This window comes from Chrysochloris asiatica, unplaced genomic scaffold, assembly GCF_000296735.1.
Source record: "Chrysochloris asiatica unplaced genomic scaffold, ChrAsi1.0 scaffold00064, whole genome shotgun sequence".
NCBI lineage: Eukaryota > Metazoa > Chordata > Mammalia > Afrosoricida > Chrysochloridae > Chrysochloris > Chrysochloris asiatica.
In genome coordinates, this window is record NW_006408582.1 from 1,349,358 (window position 1) to 1,370,490 (window position 21,133).

General features: G+C 38.4%; 1 protein-coding gene across 3 annotated transcripts in view; it reads right to left on the bottom strand.

Annotated features, from left to right (window-relative positions):
* Window positions 1-21,133, bottom strand: part of FDFT1 (farnesyl-diphosphate farnesyltransferase 1) — a 42,094-nt gene that overhangs the window by 10,123 nt on the left and 10,838 nt on the right. For 2 of the 3 annotated variants that reach the window (XM_006864321.1, XM_006864322.1), the window contains 4 exons: window positions 17,404-17,532; window positions 9,924-10,115; window positions 4,104-4,280; window positions 2,520-2,672 (listed from right to left, as the gene is read on the bottom strand). In XM_006864321.1, the coding sequence (XP_006864383.1) occupies window positions 2,520-2,672; window positions 4,104-4,280; window positions 9,924-10,115; window positions 17,404-17,532 (651 nt within the window). The remainder of the gene's footprint in view (window positions 1-2,519; window positions 2,673-4,103; window positions 4,281-9,923; window positions 10,116-17,403; window positions 17,533-21,133) is intronic. The other variant, XM_006864323.1, reaches the window with a different exon arrangement.

Below are 21,133 nucleotides of genomic sequence, written 5' to 3' on the forward strand. Positions count from 1 at the left end.
CACAGGGTAGATAGGGGCGGGCAACTTAAGACATTGGCTACCTAGAATGAGGTGACAATAAAGGCACGAAGTGACTGGCTTACAAGGTTTCAAAGAGGGAGTTTAAGAGTATGGAGGGAAAGAAAGAGTCCCTACTGAATAGATTTCACCTTGTCTAGATGGATCTGGTGAAGAGATAGGGATAAGATTCATATGATTCAATAGTGAATAATTTTTATCTTGACTAATTCCGACTGTCACAATTGTATAGGTAGAAGTTTTGTAACAAAAACAGGGGAGTGGTTAATCTTACAGTCCAGAAACAGGACCATAGAACCATCAAGGAAGACTCACACAAACAGAATGCAGGACCTTATCCAGAGAAGCAGCAGCGCCAGAGACAGAGGCAGAGATGGGGGAATGGAGAGAGCGAGCAGCTGAGGACTCTAGGACTCTAGATTCATTTAAAGAGAGGGATTAAGAGCTTGTGGCCAGTAGGCAGACTTACAGATGTGTCTTTTGGAGACGTAAATTATTATATATGCCTGAGTGGTGTTTTTTTTTTAAAAAAAGCTGAAGTGGATAAAGAGAAATACTGTTAACTGATGGTACATGGAGGGGATTATAACCATTGTAATGAAACAAGATGTATGATTTGTTGAATGTAAAACTGATGATCTGCCCTGTAAACTTTTACTCAGTCCACAATAAAAACCTTAAAAAAAAAAAAGAGGGAGTTCAGTTTAAGAGTGTGTGGGGGAAGAAAAGAGTCCCCACTGAATAGTTTTCATCTTGTCTAGATGGGTCTGATGAAAAGAGATGGGGTTAAGATTTGTATGACTCAATAGTGAATAATTGTTATCATGGCTAATTGTGACTGTCACAATTGTAAAGGTAGAAGTTTTGTAACAGAAACAGGGGAGAAGAGCACAAACAGAATGCAGGACCTTAACAAGAGAAGCAGCAATGCCAGAGATGGAGGCAGAGATGGGGTTATGGAGAGTGGGAACGGCTGATGACTCTAGATTTATTGGAATAGAAGGACTAAGAGCTGGTGGCCAGGAGGCTGACTTGCAGAAAGTGCCCTTTGGAGGTTAAATTATTATATATGCCTGAGTGGGTTTTTTTTGTATTTAAAAAAAGCTAAAGTGAATAGAGAAATACTGTTAACTGATGGTACATGGAGGGGATTATAATCACTGTAATGAAACATGGTGTATGATTTGTTGAATGTAAAACTAATGATCTGCCCTGTAAACTTTCATGCAATCCACAATAAAAACCTTAAAAAAAAAATAGTGAATAGAGGTAAATATTGTTTATTGATGGTACGAGGAGATGGCAATCATTTACGTAATGAAGCGAAACATATGATCTGCCAAATTGCAAAACTGATATTCTGCTCTGTAAACCTCTGAATTCACAATAAAAAGTTTAAAAAACAAGTGTTGTGTTTGTTTTTTTTGTTTTGTTTTGTTTTTGGTTGGCCTGCTGGCACATTCTTGTTGAAAACTGAAATACTATTGAAGTATATAGAAACATAAAACACTCTCTTCATTTCAAAAACTCCCCAGAGTTAACCCCTTTCAATAGTTTTCTACCTTCCAGGACTCTGGTAACACATATACAAGAATTTTGCAACAGTGATTTCATCATAATAAGATTAGTTACATCCACTGATTTGTATTGCAGATTGCTCAATTCTCCTTATACTGCTTACCTTTCTTCCCTTTGACAAATTTTGGACATTCGCATTTCTACCAGAGGCAACTGCAGATGGTTAGAGAATTACACAAAACATAACGCAGTCTTAATGCTTAACATAATGTAAGCGATACAGTCCAACAGGCTATTATTTATCCACATTTTATACAGAGGAGACCACAAGCATAGAGAGATGAAGCACCGCATCTACATTTTGTATTATAAAATGGTTTTGGCATATAAAGTCAAATTTGAGGAGAAAATATCCAAAATAATTGCAACTTGATGGTTGTATTTGCCTAACTGTTCTACTGTGGTTTCTAATTGAGGCCTGTGATATAATGGAAAGTACTAGATTGGATGTCAGGAAATGCAGATTGGGGTCTTAGATCTACTCAGGTACTTCACAGCATAAGCAAACGCAAGCTCATGGTCACATTCTCATGCCAAACAAGAAATCTGGTTGTTTTCTAACATAGCCCAGTTCAAAAACTATGATTCTATTCAGGAATCCTATCCATCCTATATCCCTGCCTGAGTTACCTTCTTTCATCAGCTTACTATGCAGCTCTGAACATTCAGTTCGCTATGCATCTATTTCCTCCTAATAAGGTACATTAGACAAAGGAGGACATTTAGTAGGACAAATCTATTTCCTCCTAATAAAGTACATTAGGACAAAGGAGGACATTTAGTAGGACAGAATTCCTGCCATAACACAGTTATGTTGTTACAATCATTTACAATCCAAATATGAAATGTATAAATAGTGACATTATTTAAATCATAGCAAAATAGCTGCTACAAGTTAACCAGGTAGTGAAATAAAAACCCACCTCCTCCACATACTGGTGAATCAGAGTTTTGGTAACTGGCATATTGGTGACATCCATCATTAGTTTTACTGCTTGTCCTTTTCGAATCTTCACAACACCTTTGAATACCTGCTGATTATTATAACAGGCAGCCAAAGTAGCAATGGCCATTACCTATAAATAGTAAGAAAACAGTACAATTTATTTCATTTCATAAAAAAAAGCAAGCAATGGAGCTGTAAGCAATCATCAACATCAAAAGGAGAAATGACAGACTGACAGAGCTAAGACATAACAAGCCAAGGAAAAAAATAAAAGCCATGAAGAAAGTATATTGAGACTTTTATCTTTCCTACTTCTCTCTCCCTTTGTCAAGAACAAACAGAATCAAATGGTCTTTTCAGTCAGTAGTTAAGACATGAAGTTTTATTTTATGGAAAAACGGGCAAATCCAACATTTTTCATGTCAGAACAATGAATAATTTGATTTGAAAAATTGATTTCAAATAATATCTGGAAAGAACTTTCATTTTTCTCTATTTTTCTTACAAGGAACACAATCATATACACTGGAAAAAATAACACGGGACAAAAAAGATCAGAAATGAAGAGAGAATATTTTTTATATACAAAGGTAAATTATTTCTACGAAAACTTAAAACAGATACATAAATTTTAGTTCTAGTCACCACTGAGGGGTGGTCATTAGAATAAGATCAAAACAGTTTCCAAATCAACTAGAAATTCTATGACTTTACTTATTTATTTTAAGTTAATAACTGAAATAACTGGTAAAAGGAATATAAGCTCCTAGAGTATCAAGGGGTAGGAGAGCCCTGGCGTGGTGCTGTAGGGTAAGCACTGGACTGCAAACTGCAAGGTTAGCAGTTCAAATCCATCAGCCGCTCTTAGAAACTATTCAGGGTCATTAGGAGTCAGAACCAACTCAACGGCACACTGCCCCACAACAAGACCTACAGTAAGGAACCCTGGTTAAGTGTTTGGCTGAAAACCAAATTATGGCTGGTTCAAATCTAAGGAAGAAACATATGGTCTGTCTCCATAAAAATGAGAGCCTTGGAAAGCCTGTGGGGCAGCTTTATTCTGTCCTATAGGATTACACGAGTTGGAATCAACATAGCAGCAACAGTGTATTTGTTTTGTTTTTGTTTGGTAGACCTATAGGATTAGGTATTTCTTCTCTGAGTCTAGGAAAAGTACAATTAGGTGCTTAATAAAACTTTTGAATAATAGCTTCACCCACGTTTCACTGAGTGCTCCCTGTAAATCAAGGCTGAAGTCTTAAGATTTGTAAGGAAAAAAAAACAACAAACTAATTTATAATAATCAGTGAGAGGAAAAGAAGTAATCTAAGATGGCCTAGAAAAGAGTCACCTGAATCTTAAGGCTAAGCTGAATGTAGAGGTTGGGAGACAAAGAGGTGTTGTGAAACACTGCCTGGCTGTCATCAACAGAAACTCAACTACAGTCATCTCTTGAAGGAATCTGATTTCTGAATTCAGCAAAGCAAAAGAATAAATGAATTCTAGCCACCGCCCTTTATCCCCTACTTTCCAATACTACAAGAACAGTTCCATTCCATACCTGTGGAATAGCACAGAACTTAAAGATACTTTGGTTTCTGAGTCTTGAAAGGTAGGTAATGACATCTGGTAGGTGCTGCAATGCATTAGTTATAAGTTCATTCAGGCACTGGACAGCTATGTCAATGTTCTCTGGTTTAGAGAAATCACCCAACTTCTTAACATATCTGCTCCAAACCTAGACAGGTAACAGGATTTAATTTAAAAAAAAAAAAAAAAAAAGTCAAAATGTAAGTAAAGGAAAAATGTATAAATATTAAAAAAATTTTTATAAACAAACAACTCAGCATTCTTAGCTGCTGAAATCTCTCACCAAGACCAAGTCCCTTTTAAGCTTCATGCAATGGCTGTGCACCAGTCAGGCTCTAATCAAAACCAAGAGTAAGTGTTTGTGGAAAGTGCCCCTCTGTGAAAATTTGTGCAGCATGCACAAGGGGAGCACAAGGGGCCTTCAAAGAGCTTACAGTAAAACAGAATTAAAAGCTATTGGAATTTTCCCACAGACTTTTTGATGCCCTCCAGTACTAAGCAATATCTTGATGACGTTAAGACTAAAGAGGCCTCCAATTACTCAGAAGGCATTAACTACTCAGAAGGCATTAACATAGACTACATTGGTATGACCAGATATATACAAAATCAGTTAACAATAATACTACAGGCTAAACCTTAAACATTTTCAAGATGGCTAGACCTCAAAATAATTAATGATTAACATGGTACTCCCAATTCTGGAAAGAAAGAAAAAATGCTGCTGAACAAGCTTGTCTGGGAAAATGACCTAGGCCTACAGTATATTACAACACTACCTCCCTGGAGTTTAGTGACTTGAAAGTAAAATAATACCCGCAACTCACACAGTGTACCTTGATCACCTAATTATTATTATTATTTCGGGATTTCTCAGTAGCTGGCGAATAGCTTACTTTTTTCCTTGGGTAATTCTTAAGTTTCCTAAAGAACAAGGCACATTGTTTGTAACTTTAAATTGCTCTTCAAAATAAATGAGTAAGCCTAAAAAAACTTGTAGTATATGAAGAGTCAGGTTTGTTATCCATCCTGAATTTGCACCTAAACTTACACAAATTGATGAAACTGGATTATTCTGCAAAACCTAGAGAAAACAGTTAATGAGCCACACATACCCATTACCTAGCTTCATAAATTACTGACATATGGACAATTTTGTTCCATCAATACTCATACCCCTGGTTTATTTTGTTGTTGTTTTTAAGTGCTATTGAATCGATTCCAACCCATAGCAACCTTGTATAGGGTTTCTAAGTAGCAGCTGGTGAGCTTGAACCACCGAACTTGCAGTTCAAACAACTTTGCAGTCTGACCCTATAACCCACAGTGCCATACCAGGACTCCAGATTATTTTGAAAGCCCTGATATTCTATGATTTGTACCCATAAACCTCTCAATATGAATTCCTAAAATGCAGAATCTTTCTTACAGACATATGTATGTGACTACTGAATCCTCAAAGTACAGCTAATGGAACCAAATAATTGATTTAAAAAAAGTTTTTTGTTTTTTTTTTTTATTGTTGAAATATACAGCAAAACATACACCAACTCAACAGTTTTTACATGCACCATTTAGAGACATTCCTTGAGCTATGCAACCACACTCACCTCCTTTTCTGACTTGTTCCTCCACCATTAACATAACCTTCACCACTGCCTAAGGTTCCTAAGTAATCTATCAAGTTGCGGTTGTTAATTCGATCCCATACAGTTCTTAAAAGAGAATAATGCTCAAGGCCGATATTTTTCACTAGTTAAATTAAACTGGGATATGTTTAATAAAGATTATCTCAGGGCAATGGTTTCTGGAGTTCACTCTACTTTCATGGCCTCAAGTCTGGAGTCCATAAGAATTTGAAATTTTGAGCAATTTTTTAACAGCAAACATAGAGAGGTTAATTCAGAGAAGAAAGACAAGTCTTTTCCATAAATGATACTGGAACAACTGGATGTCCAGAACCAAAAAAAGAAAAAACAAAATGAAATTGGATACCCACCTAATAGCATATACAAAAACTACCTCAAAATGGATCACAGATACAAGGAGCTAAAAGTGTAAAACTATTAGACGAACACATAGACTTAAATCTTCATGAGCTTATGATCAGGCAACTGTTTCTTATATATGACACAAAATACACAAGGAACAAAAGAAAAACAGATCAATTAGACTTAATTAAAATTTAAGTATTTTTGTGCTTAAGACACTTCAAGAAAAGGAAAAGATAACCCATGAAAATGGAAGAAAATATTTGTAAATCATTTACCTGATAAAGAGCTCACAGCTAGAGCTATGGCGTCCTGGTGTCACACCGTAGGATAAGAATTAGCTAACCATTAGGTTGGCAGTTCAAACCCACTAGTTGTTCCTTGGATAACCCTACACAGGGTCACTATAAGTCGTAACCGATTCGATAGCACTTTAACAACAACATAAGAACTATATATAAAAAAATCTCAACTATACCCTAAAAAGATAAATAACACAGTTACAATACATGGGGGGCGGCAAAGGATTTGAGTAAACATTTTCCAAAGCTATAAGAATTGCCAATGCATGGAAAGGCAATCTACATCACTTGTTGTTAAGTGCCATTGAGTTGGTTCCGACCCATAGTGACCCTGTACAGGGTTTCCGAGGCTGTAAATCTTAAGGGGAGTAGAAAGCTTCATCTTTCTCCCACAGAGCAGCTGGTAGTTTCGAACTGCTGACCTTAAGGTTCGTAACCACTACGCTTATATCAGTAACCACCACGAAAATATAATTCAAAATAATGAGATACCACTGGATGTTACAACCCTAGGCAAAAATAAACCAATCTACTGCCATAGAAGTTGATTCTGATTCAGTGATCCTATAAGAATTAGAATCACTCCCTAGGTGTTCCAAGACTATATTATCTTTATGGGAATAGTCTACATCTTTCTTCCTCAGAGTAGATGGTGATTTAAGTGATGACTTTACTGTTAGCAGCCCAAGGCTTAACCACAGCATCACCAGGGCTCCTTCATCACACATGCACTAGAATGGCTATAATCAAAAGATATAACAAGAGGGATGAGAAATACAGAAACTGGGACTCTGAAACACTGTTGATGTGACTGTGAAATGGTAGAGCCCCTTTTATGTAAGAGTTGCCATGTTGTTTTTAAGTGCCACCGAGATGGTTCTGACTCAGAGCAACATTATATAGGGTTTCTAAAGCGTGACAGGTGGGTTTGAAATACCTACCCTGCAGTTAGCAGTCCAGTGCTTACTGTACAGCGCTACACCAATTCTACCCCAGACAACTCATGCCCACACAAACACTTAAACCACAAACGTTCCTAGCAGCAGTATTCATAATAGCCCAAAAGTGGAAAGAGTTTAAATGCTCACCAACTGATGAATGATATATCCATACAATGGAATAAAATTAATTTTTTAAATGAAGTACTATAGAGAAATTGAATTGGTGTGTATGTTCTGTTGTACAAGGGGGTTTAAAAATGTTTGTGGGGAAATGCTATTATCTTTTAATTCCATTTTCCCACAAACTTTGTGAAGCCCCTCATATATATTACCACCAAAAAAAAAAAAAAGAGAGAGAGAGAGAAAGAGAAGGAAGCGAAGTACTGACACATACAGATGCTACAATCTGGATGGACCTTGAGAAAGTTATACTAAGCTTAAGAAACTAGTTTTTATTTATATGAAATGTCCAGTGTAGGCAAATCTATACAGACTGAAAGTACATTACTGGTCACCTAGTGCTGGAGGTGAGGAGTGAGGAGAAACTGAAAGTGACAGTTAATTAGTAGTCCAGTGCTTACCCACATTAGTCATCGATATAATCTCTAGAGTGTGGTGATCTACCTGTAGTGCTGCCACCCAGGACCTTGCCTTTTGTGTAAGTTCATCCTGTAATAAATCTTAGACTGCTTATTCAACCTGGAGTAATCTATCTCCTTTTGCAAATCTGTACCTGTCTTGGTCATATAATGGCTGCTTTCAGAGTTCCCCCAGAGCACTTCCATGCCCACAATTGCCACCTGACAAATGGGCAGTGGTTCCTCTATAGAAAGATGAAAACACTGCAAAGCTGACTGTTGTTACAGCTGCACAACTGTGAATATACTAAAAATCACTGAACTGTATAGATGTGAATCATGTCTCAGAGCAAAGCTGTTTAAATAACACATCACCACTTCTTTCATCAAAAGGCATTATAACGTCAGGATTTTGCTCGTTTTTAAATTAGATTCACACACACTTGCGGCGTCTTCATCCATTACAGTTTTTATTCTTTCTGATGCTTTATCTGGCAGTGACCCCACTGCCATAGGTGAACTCTGATTCACAGCAATCCTATTGGACAGAGCAGAACTAACCGCTCACAGTGCTTTAAGTGCAATTCTTTTCTTATTAGGAGTAAGCCTGGGCATCTTTTCAGATATTTAAGGATGTCTTGTAAATTCACTTTCTTTTCTCTCTCAATTTTTCTATAGGGCAGTGGTCTTTTTCTTCTCAACTTTTAAAGTTCTTTTTCATATTACGAATATTAACCATTTATCTGTAACACTAGTTGCAAATATTTGATCTGCAATATTTACCTGCAACACGAGTTGCAAATATGTGGTTTTTCACTTTAAAAGCACTTGATTTTAAGGTACAACTATTGGTCTCTCCCTGTCCAGAGGAAAGAAGAGTGAAGAAAATGAAGACACATGAAACAATTAGTTCACTGGACTAGTGGACCATGCAAACATCAGTCCCCAGGACCCTGAGACCAGAAGAACTCAATAGTGGTTGGCCACACCACCAATTACTGTGTAAAGGATCATTTTAGAAGACCCTGAATGAAACAAAAAAAAATTTGAAACAAAACTAAAAATAAAAAAGACTGGTTAACTAGAAATTGGTGGAATCTTTGAGGATATAGCTCTAAGTTATCCATCAGGTGTGGAAATGAACTCACACCTACCGTAATTCAATTTCATTCTTCAATTTCAGCCAAGCAATAGACTGGTCTATAAGAGGAGCACTAGGAGGTACACACACCTTAGAATAATTACCCATTTGAGATTAAAGAGTAGCATTTACCCAAGGACAAAATTCAAAAGGAAAGAAGGAATAAAATCAGAAAATGAAAGTGAGATAAGTGAGGTTACATTGTGAGGATTGCAACTGACAACATAAAACAAAATGTGTATGAATTGTTGAGTGGAAAACTGATTTGCTCTGTAAAACTTCACTCAATTCATAATAAAAAGTTTTAAAAAAGAAAAAAAAAAGGACTTGATTTTAGGAAACTTTGTGGAAAGCAATAGTCATAGAATTTTCTCATTTTCCTTTTGAATAAAAATAAATGTCACAGTTTTCCTTTCCTTGTTCAATTTTTAATTAAATCAAAGATTAACTGTATTTTTTTCCTATCTAGCATCAAGTTCTCCTTCTAGTTATACAACCCTTCTTTCATGGAGGGATTTCATGTGTTTTGAGTACACACAATCCAGGTCTGGCTAATCAGAGCACTCATTTCCTTGACAATAGCAACTGATTTGCCAATGGGCACATGAACAAAGGGTACCAATCAGACATTCCTGAGGACATTTCTGGTAAGCTAGAGCATTATGAGTATCATAGGTTGTTATATCCACCACTAAGAGAAAATCTGCCCAGGAAAAAAAGGAACAAATTAAGGTAGTTTGGCTTGTGTTTCTGTTACCTGCAACCAAAAGGGTTTAATTATTTGTTTTCAGAAAGTGTCCAAAATGATTTTCCCCAAATCCCCGAAATCTATTATTACCTCTTGAGGCCAAAACTCTCTTCCTTCTTTCTGGTCTTCCAGATAATCACGTATGATGTTTGTTTTCTGCAGAAACAGGCCCATAGAGTTGGAGAGCTTTGTATCTTCACCAACTATGGGGTCTTCTAGCTCTGAAGCCGAGAACAAACGGGAAAGCCCAATTCCCACCAGGCCAGCAACATAGTGGCAGTACTGCAAAAGATTATTTTTAGTTTACTTTAATAATGATTATTTAACTAAAATGGAAACACCGGAGATCATTACCATGGAGTTGATGCGACTCATAGCGACCCTGCACAGGGTTTCTGAGGCTGTGAATCTTTATGCAGCCCGATTCGTAACCACTACGCCTGATCCCATTTTTCATGCAGATTAAAAACATCAATAAAGGACACACACGACGGATTTTAACAACAGTGCTCTCTGGCTGATGTAAAGTTTACTTGCATTTTCTAAATTTCTAAAAAAGTACATACACAACTTTTATTATAATGTTAATATCACTTTTATGATATTTCTTTTTAAAAGCTTACTGAAAAATAAACTAGTAAAAACTTTCAATACCCAAAACTGAAGGTAGAGGAAATAAGGGGCGATAAAACATTCCAATTCATTGAAACTTAAACAATTCTAAGCGTAATTTAACCCTTCTTTGACCAACTGGACAACATTTCTGGAACTCTGTAAATTTAATTCTCACAAACAGCCTATGAGGAAAGTTTTAACATCTTTTAATAGGATACTGCTGCAGCATACCATCAAGTTGGTTCTGACTCATAGGTTTCCAAGACTGTAAATCTTTACAGGAGTAGAAAGCCTCATCTCTATCCTGTGAACAGGCTGATGGATTTGAACTGCCGATCTTGCCGTTTGCAGCCTAACACATAACCCACTACACTACCGGGTCTCCTATAATGGTGTACTAACATCCTATCATTATCTCCAGTATACAGATGAGGAAATTGAAGTACAGGGAGACCAATGAACTTGTCCTAGATCACTTACCTGGGAAGTTGTAGGATCCCTATCAAAACCAGTAGTTTGCATCATGAATTCAGGCTTTAACAACTGTACTAAAGTTGCCTCTGTCTCTCAATGGAGTAAAAGCAATAAATGTAGTTCTAATTGTCAAAGCAAATTTTCTCCCTCAAAAAAACAAGACTCCAAAAAGAGTCTTGGTATGATGCTGTAGGATAAATACGGGACTGCTAACTGCAAGGTCAGTGGTTCATACTCATCAGTCACTCCTTGGAAACCCTACATAAGGTCACTATGAGTCAGAACCCACTTGACGACACCGAACAACAATTCTCCAAAGATACTCTCTTCTGAACAGGATATGCCAAGACACCTTAAATCCAATCCCCTTATAATACAAACATCCATTAGACAATTTTAGAAGAGTAGCTAAAAGCCATACAATTTGAAAGAGACAATGTTAAGTGCTGTTGAGTCAGTTCCAACTCATAGCAACTCTGCATATAGGGCTTCCAAGAGCGGCTAATAGGTTTGAACTGCTAACCTTATAGTTAAAGGTCCAGTGCTTATCCTAAGAGCCACACCGGGGCCAGGAAAAGACATTAAGAAGGGCAAAAAAGTTAGGCAAAGACCAAAGATAAAAGTATAGCATCTGGCTGAAACACGATGTGAGGTAAAATAGGGAAAGGAATGGTAAATACATGCTGAAATTAGGTAAAGAGAAATTAGCTGTGTATACCTACAGAAAAATCTAAATGACTAGAATTGAAAAACACTAGAATATCCATAAAACTGTCCAAGGGGAATGGAAACTACATAATTCACCTTCAGTCAAAGTTTCAGAAATAAAGTTATATTCCTATTATCTGAATAATATTCTCTGTAAACATGTAATTTTACAACTTAACTGACACTTGTTGTTAATAAACAGATGGGGATCATCATTTATATCAATTAAGTACTGAGTCAGTCTACAAGTAATCTTGTGCTAAGAGGATCTCACCTATACAGGTGCAGTGAACTACTTACGTCTATGTCTCTCTTGCCATAGTCTTAGTAACTCCCACCAAAGTCAAAGAAGGTAGGACAGAGTGAGATCTGAATGGAGAGGGTAAGGACTAAGAATCACCGAAGAGCAAAGATAAGGGTCCATGACGAAGGGTCCATGACAGTGGCTGTGGGGGCTGGCAGCTCCTTGGATCCACCTGGGCGGCTCTGACCATGGGCCCCACCCTGGGCCTGGAGCTGCCCTTGACCTGCCAGGAGATCCTGTGGTCACTGCCTGCCTATTTGCTAGTGACTGCTTTACCCTAAACACCGTGGGCCATCACGCGGCCATGTTTTCAGGAGGCCCAGGCCCATCTGGCCCTAAAGGGCCTGTACTTCTAAAACCCTCCCCCACCATTCCTGTCTGGATGCTGTCCCTCTCCACCCCCATTAAAGAGCAATTTCACTTTTGATGTTGTTCAGTTTGAATATGGTGTCTATGATTAAGGATGTGCACCTGCAGTGGAGAAGTGAGAGGGTCCAGCTTCCTGAGACAATTTATACCCATGGATCTCAGCAGATGGAATACACAGGAATCAACTGACTACATAGGTGAGGAGAAATGGTAGAAAAGCTCAGTATCATCAGTCACATCTGACTTTGACTAATGATATGTATTGATTTTTTTTTTTTAAGTTTTATTCTGAGGTTTACATGGGAGAACATCAGCCCTGCACTCATCCTATTGCATTTCGTTTCACTGCAATGATTATAATCCCCTCCATGCATCATCAAACAACCAAAGGGTACATCACACAGGCCGGCCCCCCACCACCAGCACACAGCCCTTCTCCCTCCCTGAGTCCAGTGTCCCTAGCAGCTCCATCTGTCCACATCATCATCTCTGTCTCCATCCCTGGCGTCACTGCCTCTCTGGGTAGGGTCCTGCTCTCCATTCTTCTCACTTGATGGTCCCAAGGACCTCCACTCCTGGGCTGCAAAATCAACCACTCTCCTCCTTTAGTCAAAAAACATCTACCCCTGTATTTCCTACCCTCACAGTTAGTCCTGATGGCAATTATTCACTATTGTACCACAAGAGTCTTATCCCCATTTCCTTTCACCAGCCCGGTCCCAACAGATTGGAAATCATTCAGTGGTGATTCTACCTTCCCCTGCCCCATCTGCAACGAGGCTCCCTCTTGAAAGCATATAAGCCAGTCACTTCTTGCCTTTATAGACCGCCCCCATTTTGGGTAGCCAATGTCTAAGTTGCCTATCCCTGTCAACCCTGTGTACTGAGGAGGTGGAAGTGATCCTCGCCATAAAGATATGTTCCCTTTTTTGAGCTGCTACATCCATAAGTATAGGTAAACATCAAATTACAGCTGTTAACTCTTTTTTTTTTTTTTTTTCCCTCTTCTTTCTTCTTCTAGTCGAGTTCTGATTATCCAACCTTCGAAGCCAGGTCAAATGGGTACTATCTGCAAGTATGGGTGTGTTCTTGTACATCTCCCCTAATTTCACACCAGCTGGATGCTTCGCTCTCTGCTCTAGTCCTCTGTTGCCATGCCACTGCCTCTGGGCCCAGAAGTCCCTGGGTCTTGCCATATTGCTGGCCATCCAGGTCTCCACCCGGGTTCAAAGGAGTATACTACATGTGGTTGGGTTTAGCACACAATTTCAATGCTGTTTTTTCCCCCTATTCCCCTTATCCATGACCAACATGGTCACCAACCAGACCACATGCCTGCTTGTGTATTCCCCTTGAGTCTCAGTCTTGGAAGGGGGTTTGCTCTAAGGAGTCCCGACCACTTGCCTTGATGGCTCCCGGGCGATCAGTTTACTTGTTCTTATAGTAATCAATCAAACTACCTGATATGTATTTATTTTTGCACACATCCAAAATGAAGAGCCAAAATCAGTACATTAACACATCTCAAACCATTAGAAAAAAACCAGCAAAGATCCAAAACACATTAAATGGGAAAGAGATTGTCTCTTCAACAGATGGTGCTGGCAAAATGAAACAAGACCTCCTCCTCTCACACCATATACAAATAAATAAATATGTATGTGTGTGTGTGTGTGTGTGTGTGTATGCATGTGTGGTAGCTGTGTGCCGTGGAGTCAGTTCCGACTCATAGCAACCCTGTACAGGGTTTCCGAGGCTGTAAATCTTTACAGGAGCAGAATGCCTCATCTTTCTGCCACGGAGCAGCTGGTAGTTTCGAACTACTGACCTTTGTAGTTCGCAGCCTGATTCGTAGCCACTTCGCTACCAGAGCTCCTTTGTGAATATATATATGTGTGTGTGTGTGTGTGTGTGTGTGTGTGTGTGTGTGTGTGTGTATGTGTGTGTAGCTCCTTTGTGAATATATATGTGTGTGTAGTGTGTGTATATGTGTATATATATACACATATACACACACACATATATACACATACATACATACACACACAGGTGAAATGCACTGGACTGAAAACCACAAGGTTGGCAGTTCAAACCCATCAGTTGCTCCTCAGAAATCCTATAAAGGGTTGCTAGGAGTTGGAAATGACTCAATGGCACTTAGTAACAATAACAACAAATATATATATTTAAGAGTTTGAAAGAGGATATTTGTACATGGCTGTTTACCTTTCCTATAAACACAACTATGTGAACATGGTGGAGCACACAATAGGCAAAATGATGAAAACTTCTTGTTGGTGTTATTAGGTGCCATTGAGTCGGTACCGACCCATAGCGACCCTATGCACAGCAGAACTAAACACTGCCCAATCCTGGGCCAACCTCACTATTGTTGCCATGCTTGAGTCCATCAATGCTGCCACTTGGCCAATCCATCTCGTTGGGGGTCTTCCTCCTTTTCTCTGACCTTCCACCTTACCAAACATGGTATCCTTCGCCAGCAACTGCTCCCTCCTGACAACATGTCCAAAGTATGAGAGACGTAGTTTGGTCATCTTGGACTCTAAGGAGCACTCTGGTTGCACTTCTTCCAAAACGGATCTACTGGTTCTTTTTGCAGCCCATGGCACTTTCAATATTCTCTCCTCCAACACCATAACTCAAAGGCATCAATTCTTCTACATTCTTCCTTATTCACTGTCCAGCTTTTGCATACATATGACGTTACTGAAAATACCATGGCTTGGATCAGGCACACCTTAGTCCTCAAACTGACATCTTTGCTCTTCAACACTTTAAAAAGGTCTTGTGCAGCAGATTTGCTTAATGCAATACGTCGTTTGACCTCTTGACTGCTGCTTCTATTCTAAGAAAACTTCTTAGATATGATCAAACATCTTAAGGCAGTGAGTGGTTGGGCCTGTGGGCTCAGGACCATACTCTCAGGTGATACCATGGTCAACTGGCATAACACAGTCCACAAAGACAATGTCCTACATCCTACTTTGTAAGCAGCACTGGGATCTTAGATAAGCCGCCATCTAGGGTTCAGCTAAGGAGCTCTGGAAGTGTAGTGGTTACAAATCAGGCTGCAAACCTCAAGGTCGGCAGTTTGAAACTACCAGCCGTTCCACAGGAGAAAGATGAGACTTTCTGCTCCCATAAAGGTTTACAGCCTTGGAAACCCTGTACAGGGTCACTATGAGTCGGAACCGACTCCACGGCACATGACAACAACAAGGTTCAGCTACTGATCTCTACATTTGCAGAAGAACGAAGAGTGATAAGAACTGAAGATGTTTGGAATCAATTAGTCCAATGGACTAATGGAACATATGAACATCAGTCTCCATGACTCTGAGACCAGAAGAACTAGATGGTGACCGGAAACACATTAGAGGGTGAAATGTATCACATTAGAAGGTCCCAGATAGAGTGGCAGAAAATGTGAAACAAAACTCAGTATTATTTAAAAAAAAAAAACAAACAGGCTTACTTGGTCAGGAAGAGACAGGAGGAAACTGAGACTATGGCCTTCGAATACTCATCAGATGTGGAAAGAAATTCACCCCCATGGCCCATGACTTTTCAGTCAAGCAATAGACAAGTATATGGGAAGTGGGGATGATAACATTAGTAAGGTATGCTCACCATGGAAAGGTTCATCATCTAAATCCAAAAGGGCAACAACACTTACATAAGGACAAAGTTGAGAAGGGATAGAAAGGTAGGTGGAATAGAAATAGGAACCACAGGGAAAAGTGGAATAACTTCATGGCTGCCAAAAGAACAAACAAATCTGTACTGGAAGAAGCACAGCCAGAATGCTCCTTAGAAGCCAAGGATGGTGAGACTTTGTCTCTCATACTTCAGACATGTTAATCGGAGGGACCAGTCCCTGGAGAAAGACATCGTGCTTGGTAAAGTGTCAGCCAAAAAGAGGAATACCACCAACTACAGGAATATTACACTGTAGCAGCAACAAGGGGCTCAAACGTTAACAACAGTGAGGATGGCACAGACTGGGCAGTGTTTCATTCTATTGTGCATCAGGCTGCTATGAGTCGGAAGTGACTCGATGGCACCTAACAACAACAACATCCCTAATAAATCCATTGACTAGATTAGTTCTGTGTGCTCACTTCAAGGAATCCAGTGAGTAAAAAGCACTGTGGGAGAAACGGTTGGTGCCAACTTTTTTAGAGCAAGCGTACCTTGTTTTACTGCATTTTACTTTACTGCACTTTATAGAAATTGCTTTTACAAATTGAAGGTTTGTGACAGTTTTCAGGCAAGTTTATCAGTGCCACTTTTTCCTAAAGCATGTGCTCATTCATGTCTTGTTACATTTTAATAACTCTTACAATATTTCGCTGTTTCACTTAATTGACTGCCATCAACTTAATTCGGATTCATATCAACCCTGTATAGGGGGTTTCTGAAGCTGTAAAACCTTTATGGGAGCAGACAGTCTCATCTTCTCCTGAGGAGCAGTTTGTGGGTTTAAACTGTTACCTTGTCATTAGTAGTCACACACCTGACACAGAGTGCCACCAGGGCTCCTTCGATAGACTACAATATAGTGTAAATGTAATTTACATATGCACTGGTAAACCAAAAAATTCCTATGATTTGTTTTATTGCAGTATCTGATTGTGGCTGTCTAGAACCAAACTGTCACTATTTCTGGCAATGGAAAAGAAAGTAACAAAGGAAAAAAACAAACATTATTTTTAAAGTATGAAAACTGCTAGTATCTTTGTATTACATGAATTAATCACTCATTTATCTAAAATTTCCCAGCAAGTTAGAGATCATTTATTTAAGTTTTATATCTACACTGCTGAGACATGTTTTATTATGAATGAATTCAAAAGTAAGTTCTGTAGGGCATGGATACTTTCATCAGTACAGTATTAGAAAATAGTAAGCCCCTATATTAAGTGCTTAAGGTGAGACATTCAAATCAAACATTCAGTTGCAAAACCAGAAACCCTGGAAGTGATGGACAACGTTTTACTAGTTCTGTACTTCACAATGAGTGCTATCGGCTCTTATCTTATGAACCATGCATTGAAAATGTCACAAAGAGACACTCACCTTATCCCACTCCTGTTCAGTAGTCACGTGCTTCTCTAAAAACTCTGCCATTCCATATCCCATCTTCCGGCAAATGTCAACAATCACCGTTTGATATTTCTCAGCCAGATTTCTAAATTCAAGGGAGATCTGAAAGAGAGGCCATAAAAATAGAAAACATAAAATACATACTTACACTGTGAGCCTACATGGTACCTATTAGTCACAAAGCAAAGCAATGGTAGAACTCATTAACCACAATTTCCAAATGATTCATCTGGGAACGTTAGCATCTAGGTTATGTTGTCTACATACCTGAATGTGAAACTCAACAACTTTTATAAATACTAAAGTATGGTGCGATAGGGTAAGCACTGGACTGCTAGCCATAAAGTCGGTGGTTCAAACCCACCAGACACTCCTCAGAAACCCTATACAAATTAGCTATGAGTGGGAATCAACTTGACAGTACTTAACAACAACAACTGTAAAATTTCTAGACTCAAAGGAAAATTCACAGCCTCACTATAGACTCAGTTTTCCAATACATAATGAATAAAGCTTAGTATTATAAGGGTAAGAATTTTAGGGAGGAACAATACCTCATTCAAATAAACCTAAGAATAGTAAAGATTCAATCATACAAACATTTGCTGAACCCTTTGGTATAACAGGCACTGCTCTACGCACCAGGGACATAGAACATCGAAACAAACAGAACCTCATGCCCTTGGGAAGCTTAAACAAGGTAAGTCAAAAAGTACTGTCACAAAACCACAGAAACTTTTATTAAACAAAAATACCAAAATGTGAGGCTATTGTTTCTCCACATATCCTAACTGGGTCTACCCACTTCTGAAGGAGGCACCCTTTCCCTGGAGTCCTGGTGGGGTACTTCAGAACAGACACTGAACTGCTAAATGAGAGGATGGCAGCTCAAACCCACCAGCCACTCCTCAGGAACCCTACACTGAGTCTCTGAGTCAGAACTGACTCAATGGCACTTAACAACAACAACCGTTCCCTGAGGAATTCTGCACCCTTTGATTTATACCACTTTCAAAACAGCATTTTGGCAATTCTCCAGGGACTTAAATCATGTTCTTTGAATTTAGGGAACAAAAAGAAGTATGAAGGGCAATATCAGGGCTCTAGAGTAGATGAGCTAAGATTCCTCATAGGACAACCAAAATTCTCATAGGACAGCCTTTGACTACCCACAAAGAATGAGCAGGTACATTGTCATGATAGGGGGGAAAAAATCTCCTGCATGACTTTCCTGGCCAACATAGTTTTCAACCTTCTTAAAACTTCTTTAAATCTATCAAGATTATCCATTTGGAATCCCAAAACCCAGTAGCCATAACCTTTTGAGCTGACCTCTCTGCCTTGAATTTAACTAGCTCAGTAGATGCTCTTGGAAGTCACTGATTGATCAGACAGTTAATTTGAATGCACACTACTAAGACTAAGAAAGGTATATTATTGAGAGAACTTGTCTGCAGCTATAGATGCTCTTGGAAGTCACTGATTGATCAGACAGTTAATTTGAATGCACACTACTAAGACTAAGAAAGGTATATTACTGAGAGAACTTGTCTGCAGCTACCCACCAATTGCAGAGACATGTTTAAACAGTATGAACTGGAACTCTAGTTCAATACTTTCTCACTTAACTATTATATTCTATTGAGACCAGCAAGCCATTTTGTATCATCAGTTCCTACTTAGGTAGAACACAAAAAAGATACAATATTTCCCCTACTATAGACTACACTTTATTAATTTAACAACTTATAACTCAAAATGTTGTTGTTATTAAGTGCCATCAAGTCGGTTCCGACCCATAGCAACCCTGTACAGGGTTTCCGAGGCTGTAAATCTTTACGGGAGCAGAAAGCCTCATCTTTCTCACACGGAGTGGCTGGTAGTTTCGAACTGCTGACCTTTAGGTTTGCAGCCCGATTCATAACCACTACGATACCAGAGCTCCTCATAGCTAGCTCAATATGAAGCATGCAACCCAGTATTTTTTCATAGCCTAAACTGGAATTCAGGAAAGTAATTTTACTGCTTTGGTTTTTTTTTGTTTTGTTTTTTCAATTTACTGAGACTACACAAACAATTTAGGTTCAAAGAAGTGTTTATAGGTTATCAAAATATAACATGAAAATACCAAAAAAAACCTTGTAAAGAAAATGCTAAAAAAATATCAATGGTACTAACACATAATATTGAAAAGAATGAACAGATTGTTAAAAACCAAAATGTAACATTTAATTGGTCTACGCTTACAGAAAAAAATTAGAAAAACTTTCTCAGGAAATACCTAAATTAAGGACCTGAGGAAAAACAAGTTAGAAGCAGAGCACCATAGGGATTTGGAAGCCTGAACTATTTTAGGATTACTGTTATGATCACCAACTGCAAAACCCAAAGAAAACCATAAAAATCAGTCTCGTTTTTTCTTAATTCTTCAATTGACAAGCTATTCCAACTCAAAACTAATTTAGTGGAACCAAACAAACTAAGATCTGTGGTAGAATTGCTAATATGTTTCAATCCAATCCAACCTACTAGCAACTCTATGCAAGGTTATTTGAATCTCTGAATCATCCTAAAACCCTATTTCTTCAACAGATCTTTGGCGAGACCAATTCTAGTCACAAGAGACGAAAGGCCAACCAAGGTTGAGGAGAAGGAGGTTGGACTCTTAGAAAAACAAATAATCCAAATTAACACTTTCACCTTTGGTGTTATTGTTAAAATGACCTTGAGTAGATTCCAACTCAAAATAACACCATATAGGGTTTCCAAGGAGCAGCTGATAAATTTGAAGTGCTTATTGAACAGTACCACACTAGGATTCTGATTTATACCTTTACCTATATTAAAAGTGTTTAAGGTTTTGTTTGGGGTTTTTTGGGGGGGGTTTTAAAGAGACTGTAAAGTATACCACTGATAATGAAAGTCTCAAGGCAGAGCTTCTGTACTGGAATACACGTTAGGCTACTTCCTGGGTGATTTAGGCAAGATACTTCTCTTTCGTCGCCTGTTTCCTTCTCTATTCAACATGTGGATAACAAACAGCCTTTCTATACTGGGTGGTTTTCCTATTAAAACCTTATATGTAAAATAATACAAACTCAAAAAAGCCAAACTCATGGCCATGAATTTGAATCCAACTCAGAGACTCTGTATAGGGGTTCTGAGGCTATAATTTATTTATTAGGAGCAGAAACTCATTTCTTCCATTGAGAAAATAATACAAGTGTAAATTAATATGTGAAATATCCAAAAGTTCTGCCCTATTTTTGGTATTAGTCACTAATTCATAGTAAATTGCTGAACAAATTCTTGCTATTATAATTTTAAAACAACCCTGTGCTTTATCTAAAACTATGTCAAGAGGTAGACCTAGTTTTCCACTAGTACCCAGCAGAAAGTAAAATAACATTATTTGTAACTCATAATATGCAATGTCATTTATAGAAGGCTTTAAATGATATCAATTCATAATTATGTATAAAACACCAGGTTCTAACTCAGCACACAGACTGTACACCTATGGATAGTTCATTTGATTACAATACTGTATCTATCCTTATCCATTAGATTCTGAGGGGCCTGGGACCAGAGTACAAATGGAAGCCTGCATACCATATGTCTAAAAAATATTAAGTCCAGAAACAGAGGACCCTAAGATCATCAAGTGAGAAGAGCACAAACAGAATGTGCAACCTTATCCAGA